The sequence below is a fragment of the Echinops telfairi genome, unplaced genomic scaffold (genome assembly GCF_000313985.2).
Source record: "Echinops telfairi isolate 266 unplaced genomic scaffold, ASM31398v2 ScPeMD7_7458;HRSCAF=8496, whole genome shotgun sequence".
Taxonomy (NCBI): domain Eukaryota; kingdom Metazoa; phylum Chordata; class Mammalia; order Afrosoricida; family Tenrecidae; genus Echinops; species Echinops telfairi.
The window spans coordinates 50,116,924-50,124,588 of NW_022111358.1; the positions used below are offsets into that span (position 1 = coordinate 50,116,924).

The 7,665-nt window shown below is 67.5% G+C and overlaps 1 protein-coding gene across 2 annotated transcripts in view; it reads right to left on the bottom strand.

Moving 5' to 3' along the window:
- Positions 1-275: 275 nt before the first annotated feature.
- The window catches only part of AATK (apoptosis associated tyrosine kinase), a 26,279-nt gene continuing 18,889 nt past the window's right edge, over positions 276-7,665 (bottom strand). For both annotated transcript variants that reach the window (XM_045299795.1, XM_045299794.1), the window contains exons 8-14: positions 6,706-6,790; positions 6,486-6,607; positions 5,315-5,464; positions 2,350-4,840; positions 2,115-2,259; positions 1,753-1,965; positions 276-1,263 (exon numbers count right to left, since the gene is read on the bottom strand). In XM_045299795.1, coding sequence (XP_045155730.1) covers positions 1,223-1,263; positions 1,753-1,965; positions 2,115-2,259; positions 2,350-4,840; positions 5,315-5,464; positions 6,486-6,607; positions 6,706-6,790 — 3,247 coding nt within the window. In that variant the 3' untranslated portion in view covers positions 276-1,222. The remainder of the gene's footprint in view (positions 1,264-1,752; positions 1,966-2,114; positions 2,260-2,349; positions 4,841-5,314; positions 5,465-6,485; positions 6,608-6,705; positions 6,791-7,665) is intronic.

Consider the following 7,665-nt stretch of genomic DNA (forward strand, 5'->3'; position numbering starts at 1 on the left):
GCTCCCACCTGCCTCTGCCGGGGCCAGCACCAGCCCTGGACAAGCAGGAGGCTGCTGTGGAAAGCCAGGCCCCTTCACGATTCCTGGGCAGGAACAGGCTGCAGCCAGGGCAGAACCCCCTGCCCCAGGCTGGCTGCAGGAGGGGCCCCAAGGGCAGTGGGGAGGAAGAGCAGTCTCCCTCCTGCCACTTGTAAGAGAGCCCTCCGATCTAAGCAGTACCCTCAACCCATCCCCGCTGTGATGGCTTTGCCCCACACACACACTAGCAGGAGAGCTTTTCCCAGCTTGATTTCTCTTTAAAAAAGAAAAAAAGAAGACCAGAAGGGAGTCTTGCCACACCCCATCCGAAGCCCAGGATGAGTAACACAGACCTGCAGGACCCACCCCACTGGGACAGTGACGACGGTCCACTCAACATCTCTTTGGCAACAGTAACTAAAAACCAGCCCACTGGCCTTCCTCTGGCCACAGGGCTGCACCCCACCCCCTTCCCGCAGATGTAGCACCCCCATGGAAGGAGGGACGACCTCGCTGCCCTTTGACAGCCAGAACGCTGGGCTCTGCCTCTAGGACAGACCCCAAAGTGCAACGGTGACCTAAAGCCTCCCATCTTGGCTGCCCACCAGGGTCCCCAGCCCCAGGATCCAGCTGTCGGCCCAGGTGGCAGGCAGCCCAGACCCTGCTGGAGAGGGGTGCTCACATACCACCCGATGCCAATGAAGGGGGCCCAAGGCTGAGAGCTGGACTAGCCCAAGGGTCCTGTCCTGGCACATGTGCGAGGCATTGAGATGGGAGATGCTCACACACATGCTGCTGTCCATCGGCCAAGGCGTGGCATCCTGGGGACATCCGGAGCCAGCTGTAGTGCGAGGGCAGGGTGGACGGGCCAGCTGCCCAGCAGTTCAGCACATTGGTGAGGGCAGGAGAGGTGCTGCCGGTGGGGGGGGGGGTCCACTCGGATGTGTACATGTGTGAGTACTGATGCCCACATGGGTGGAGGGTGGGGGCCAATGCAGACTCATGTCTAGGACCAGCCTGTCCCAAGCTGTCTAAAGAGAGGGCAAGCCTCTCGCCTTGTCCGCAGCCCAAGCCGGCTCCTGTGCCGCTCTGCCAAGAGGCTGCTGTGGTCACTCTTGGTTGGTCACTATCCTGGACACCGCCTGGAGGGGGTAGCAGGGGCTCTGGGGACGCCAGCCTTCAAGGGGTGGACGGCCACCTGTTCTCAAGCCTCAGTGTTCCCATGCCCGGTGCCTCGGCCAGGGCCTGCCAAACAGAAGGTCACATCAGGGACCCTGAGACCTGGGGCCATGAGCTATCCAGAGCCCTCTGAGCTCCCTAGGCACCTTGGCTCCAGCCAACCTGCCCACTGAGTCCAGCCCCAGCCCCAGCCTGCAATGCCCAGGGGCGGGGACAGACCTGAAGGGGCAGAATCCAGCCTAGGATGCTACCCACTGTGGGAAGGGGGGAGGGGTCCAGCTGCCCTGCACACACGGTCAAGAGCCCAGCTGTGCACCCTGGTAATTACCACCACGCTGGCGTCATTCTGGTGTCAGGGTCGGTGGGAGTGGTCTGCACTCACCCCCACAACCCCACTACCTGGTGGCCTATGTGTCCCTCCCAGTGGGGCCAGGATTCTAGTGAGGGGGCTGGACAAACTGGGGAGGGTGGGTTGCAGCCTGGGCTGGGACCACTGGAGAACCACGCTAAGGAGCTGGCCCTGCCCCTGCCCACGGCCCCGCCTCGGAGCCTCACCTCCCATGGCCTCCACGGCCGAGTCGGAGACTTGCGTGATGGAGAAGCGAGACGTGGGCGTGGGCGATACGGTGAACCGGGAGAAAGAGCCCGGCGCGACCGGTTTTGGTGGCGCCGACGGCGTGGGGTCCGCCACCCGCGCGCCCAGTGCTGTCGCTAAGGCCGCCTCGGCCTGGACCAGCGGAAACTCGTGCTCCCACTCAAGCCCGCCACCTGCAACCAATGCCGTCATTCATGCGCCAGCAGAGGAAGCCCGCCCACACGCCGCCCCGCCCCGCGTGCCCCGCCCCAGCCCTCTAGCCCTCCGCCCCCCAGTCGCTCCACCCCTCACCCCTCGCCGCCCCGCCCCGCCCCAGGCTCACCTTCCACCACCACTGGGCCCTCGGGTTCGCTAGCCCGCCCCAGGCTGCCGGGGACCCTGGGGGAACCCTGGCTGCCGGCCAGGAACGTGGGGGGCGCCTCCTTCGCCCCAGGGAAGGGCTCCCCGAGCTCGCGGGTGGGGCTCTCCTGGAGGTAGCAGAGCGCGCACGTGGCTGTGTGAACTCAGAGGCGGGCAGAGCCCTCCCCCTCCCTTGCCTGGGACCCCACCTGGCCCACCTGGTCGAAGAGGTAGACGGTGACGTCGTCGAAGAAGGACACCGCCTTCTTCTTGCGCTCCGGGTCCTCGCAGGGCGGCATCCTGAGCAGGCTGCGGAGGTTGCGCGCCCTCCGGCACTCCACCACCACCGGCACCTGCGCCTCCTCCTCGCTCTCCTCGCTCGGCTCCCGGACGCTGTAGCAGCGGAGCTCCTCGTCGGACTCCTCGCTGTCCTCGCTGGCCTCCTGGTCCTCCTCGGGCCGGTCCTCGGGGGCCAGGCCGGGCAGGGCCAGGCAGAGCGGGGCCCTGGGGACGCCTGAACCCGCGGGCCGCTCTGCGCCGCCGTCCGCTCGGGGCCGCTCCTGTGGGACCTCGGGAGGGCCGCCCTCCGAGCCTGGCCGGACCGGGGTCAGCAGGAAAAACTGAGAGCGGCCGGGGTGCGGCGCGGGCGGCGCCTCGGGGGTGCCTGGGAGCCCGGGGCAGGCGCTGGGCTCTGGCGATGACTCCTCGGCGGGGGACGGCGGCGGGGACGCCTCCCTGGGACCAGCACCCTGCGCCTCCCCGGGCAGCCCAGGCCCCGGGGGGCAGCTGGGCGAGTTCACCGGCTGCAGCGCCGGCGCAGGGACGCGGACCACACAGTCCAGTTTGTCACCAGCGCCCGCCGGGGGCTCTGGCTCCGCGTCCAGGTCGGAGAAGTAGGCGGAGTCACGGTAGGGGTTCTTGGCGCTGAGGCCACCGCCGCCGCTGTCGCTGTCGCGGATGGGAGAGGTGGAGGGCTGCGTGTCCAGCCCCGGGCTTTCGTGCGCCGACCCTGGCTCGCTGAAGGCCTGGGTCTCCGGAGCCTCTGGCGTCTCCTTGAGCACGAATTCGGGGGACTCGTAGTTCTCCGTGTCGTAGCCGCTGTCCAGAGCTCGGGGCTGCCCGCCAGGGGTGCCGCTGGGCGCCGGGCTGAAGACCTCGCAGCCACCGTCGCTGGCTGAGGCTGCGATGTTCAGAGGGGCCAGCACGGCCATGAGGCCCGCCTGCTTCTGCAGGGAGCGGCCGGCTGCTACCGCGGCCGGATTCTCCAACAGGGGCCCGTCACCGGGCAAGTCTGCCGAGACCCCCGAAGTGGGGTCGGGGGTGTCTTTGTCCTCACTGCCCGGCACCGGGGATTCCAGAGAGCTTCTATAGCTCTCAGGGGTCCCCACAAGCTGCGTGGCGGGGGTGGGGAAGGCGGGCAGGGGCGCTCCCTCCTGGGAGGGGGAGGACCTCAAGATGAGGGGTAGGTGGGGTCTGTGGAAGCCCCCGGGCTCCTCTACAAGCATGGGTTCTGCCCCAGGGGTGCCACTGTCCCCACTCACCGCTGTCTCTGCCAAGTGGGACACTATGGTGCCAGATGCCAGGCCTTTGACAGGACAGTGGTCCGCGAGGCCAGGGCAGTGGGCTGGTTGATGGTCAGGGGAAGCCGTCGGGGGGCCAAGGAGCAGCTCTTCCGGGTCCTCCTGGGCCGGCAAGGGGCCTGGCTGGGCGCCAGCCAGCGGACTCTCCTCTCCGCCGGGGCAGGTGTCTTCGAAGCTCTGGGCACGGCCACTGTTGTTGTTGGCGGACACGTTGGAGCTCCAGTGTGGGTGCTGGGCCGCCCTGCGCACCTCGGCCTCCTCGCCTCCCGGCGATGGCCGCGCCCCTGCACTCCCCGCGGGTGACACACCCAGCGGGTCCTCGAAGAAACCCGGGCAGAAGGCGGCCTCGCCCCAGTCCAGGTCCTCCTCGGTGCCCTGCTCCGCCACCATCAGGGCCCCGGGCGAGGGACCCTGGGCGCAGCTCGGGCGCAGGTGGTAGTCGCAGTGGCCCCAGGGACCGCCGGCAGAGGGCGCGTGGCCCAGTAGCGACTCCAGGGCCAGCGAGGCATGGGTGCTCTCGTCCGATGAGTCCTCGTCGTCTCGGCGCGCGGCGCGGGGGCTGCGGACGCAGCTGGCACAGTCGGGGCCGTGGCCGGCGGCAGGCTCCTCCAGGCGGATGAAATACTCGCTCCCCACCGAGGGACTGTGCGCGCTGAGCACTGGCACCACGCCCGGGGGCGCGCCGTCGGGAGCGAATAGCTCCTGCAGGCGCGAGGCGCGGCCCGGGCTCAGCGGCGCGCGCCCCGGCGACGGGAAGGGTTCGGCACCGCACCCCGCCTCCCACTTGTACTCGAAATTGAGGCCGCGGCTCGTCTCGGTCACCGTCAGCACGTCGTCGCCGTCGGCATGGAAGCCCTCTCCCGAAAACTGCTCCAACAGCGGGAAGGATGAGGCGGCGGTGAGCTCAGCCACACCGGCCAGCGCCTGGCCCGCCAACCCCGCCCCGGTGCCCGCGCCGCCTTCGCCGGCCCCGCCGCCCCCGCCGGGCCTCAGCGAGCGCCAGCGCCTCTCGAACTCCTCCTCGGCTTCGGTGGCGCCCTTGGCGCACAGGTAGGACAGCAGCAGGTGCACCTCCTCGGCCGTGGGCCGCTGCTCCGGTTGCAGCCAGCAGAACTGCATCACCTCGTACCTGCGGGGGCGGGGCTCCGTCAATGCCGGCCCGACCACGCCCCCTGGGCTGCCCCGCCCCGGGGAGACTCCGCCCCACCCCACCATTTAGAAGTGGGCCGGCCCCCTGTACCCTCCTTTGGGCTTAGTAGAACCCCACTGGCCCATACTCAGTCCCTTGAGGACTGTCTCTTGCCGAGTTAATTGAGTGAACCGACAAATCTCCAGGAAGCAGTCCCTTCCCCACCTGTCCCCTCGTGGCTGGGGGCCAGTGGAGGTCAGAAATGGGCCCCAGAAGTCAAGGAGGCATGGAGCCTCAACTGTCTAAGTCCTTCTGCTCCGGCCACCTCACAACTTGGCAACCCCAAGCCTGAGCAGGCCCTGTGGAGCAGGGGGTGTGGGCCAGGTGACACCCCAGCCTGCGGGGTCCTCACCAGGCCCAGTGGGGCTGGACCGGGGCCCCAGGCAGTGCCCATCCCTGGCCCTGGGCCCTCACCAGCGGTCAGACAGGGGCAGCGGCAGCTGGGGCTTGGGTAGTTTGAGCTGCTGTTCTCTGATGGCGTAGGCCAGCACCTGGCGGTCGGAGTGGTTCGGATAGGGCTGCAAGCCCAGTTCAAAGAGCTCCCAGATGGTCACGCCCAGGGACCTGTGGAGCCAGGCCGTGAGGGCAGTGGCATGGGGACAGGAGGACTCTAAGCCCTGGATGTCCATGGGCCATCCCTGCCTCACACAGAAGAGAGCTGGCCTGCACGGCTGCATCTTGGGGAGGCCTTGCTCACAGGCATGCCTGCAGCTACTCACAAGTGCATGCACGCACACATTTGTACATACAACCTCACATGCGAGGGTCCCAGAGCTTCAGCCACAGCGGAGGCACCCCCAGCTTTCAGGACCCCAAGTGCCTCAGCCACCTCGCAGCCTCCCTTGTTGGGCCTCTGTCCACTCAGACAAGTCCACTCTATGACCAGGTGTGGGCAGGCCATGCCCAGCGTCCACGAGGAGGGCTTCTCAGAGGATGTGACCCTGGGTGACCACTGCATGAGGGCAGGGCATGCTCTCCCAATTGGGGTGTGGGGGGCAGAGTAGAGTAAGGGGCAGGGCAAAGGAGTCAGTGTGGCCTCAGTCATGCCGCTTGGGCAGCAGTCCTCCTGCCTGAAGCCCAAGGCCGCCAGGGAGGCTCAGTGCCTGGAGAAGCAGGCATGTTGGTGAGAGGTGCTGTGTAACGGACCCTTCCTGAGCGCCCTCGGGTGGTCCCTGGGTCCAGGCCAGAGTGAAGCCAAAGGGCCCAATGTGGGGAACAGGCTCACCAAGACCAGAAGTAGGTAGTCACCAAGCCAAGAGATGTCCTGGAGTCTGCCCAAGGTGCCACCTTCTGACGTCTCTAAGACCCTGGTGCCAATTCCCTGTGCCCACCCTATGGCAGGCCCGATGCAGGGCAGGGCTGAGGATGGGATCCTCCCACACTTGCAGTTATGTGAACGCAGTCCTAGCCCCCCTGACCTGACCTCCCTGCCTCCCACGGACAGCTGCAGCCGCTCCAGACCCTCCCGAGGCACTGAGTGGGGTCTCTCCCCCACAAGTGTGTGCCCTCGGCTGCTAGCCTCGGTCTGGCTCCCCACCAGTGACCACAGCCTCATACCCACTGCCCAGCCCCGCCGGCTACTCACCACACATTGCTGGCCTTGGTCTGGCCCACCACCAGCACGTTACTGTGCACCTCGTCCACCAGCTCCGGCGCTATCCAGCGCAGGGGCACCCACAGCTGGTCAGCGGTCACAAAGTAGTCCTCCTGTGGAGTGAGCGCTCAGCCCTCAGCGCGCCCCTACCCCGGTGTGGCCTCCCCTCCCCACGCAGCTTCCCCCCCCCACCTCGCCCTGCCCCACTCACTCGGTACTTGCAGTGGGACATGCCATAGTCGCCAACCTTCACGGTCAGGTCAGCCGAGAGCAGGCAGTTCCTCAGGGCCAGGTCGCTGGGGGGGAAGGACGGGTCAGCAGGCAGGGGACAGGAATGCCAGAAGGTGTCTGAGGCCACGGCCTGCCCTGCCTGGGCTCCCTGCCCTGGGCGGTGGATGGTCAGCTTGGGGGAGGCCCAACAGCAGATGAAGACAGGGCTGGAGAAGCCCCGCAGACTGGCACCGGAGCCCTGCCCCCTTGGGTGGAGCCCCCACTTCTCCGAGGCCATGAGTCCCCTGCCGGGCCCGCAGGGCTGCCCCAGTCAGAGAGGTCCAGGGCCTGTATGCAGCACACCTGGGCCTCTCGGGGACCTCTGGGGGTGGCTGGTGGAGGCCACTGGTTCAGAGATGGGGGCCCTGACCCCTGCTGCTCTCCTGGCCACCTCCCGCAGGACAGAGGTGGGTGGGGAACGTGGAGTGCACCCACCCTGCCTACCTGGTGTTTGGGGGCACAGCTATGTAGACACCTGAGGTTGGGGTGGAGGGGGGCAGTCCTGGCTGCCTCTGCTGGTGGGAGGGAGACACTGGCTGGCTGGGGTGGGGTGGATGGGCAGCAGTGGGCTTATGCATGACAGGCAGCTCAGGGTGGCCAGCAAGAAGAGGGTCATTAGTGGGCCAGGGCAGGCTGGTGGTGGGAGTGGGTGCAGGCAGCTGGGGTGCGATCTAAGGGCAGAGGGAGGTTATAGGTAGAAGGAAGGGGGTCCTGGGTGGCTGGGGCCATAGCAGTCAGCAGGGACAGGGGTGGGGCCTGGTGGTAGGAGGGGGTTCTGGATGTTGGGAGGGGGTTCCCAGCAGCAGGGTGGGGGTGGAAAGGGGTCCCCCAGAGGTAGGGCAGGGTCTCGAGGCGTGAGAGTTCTGGGTGGCTAGGGACAACCTGATGAAGGGAGGTAGTC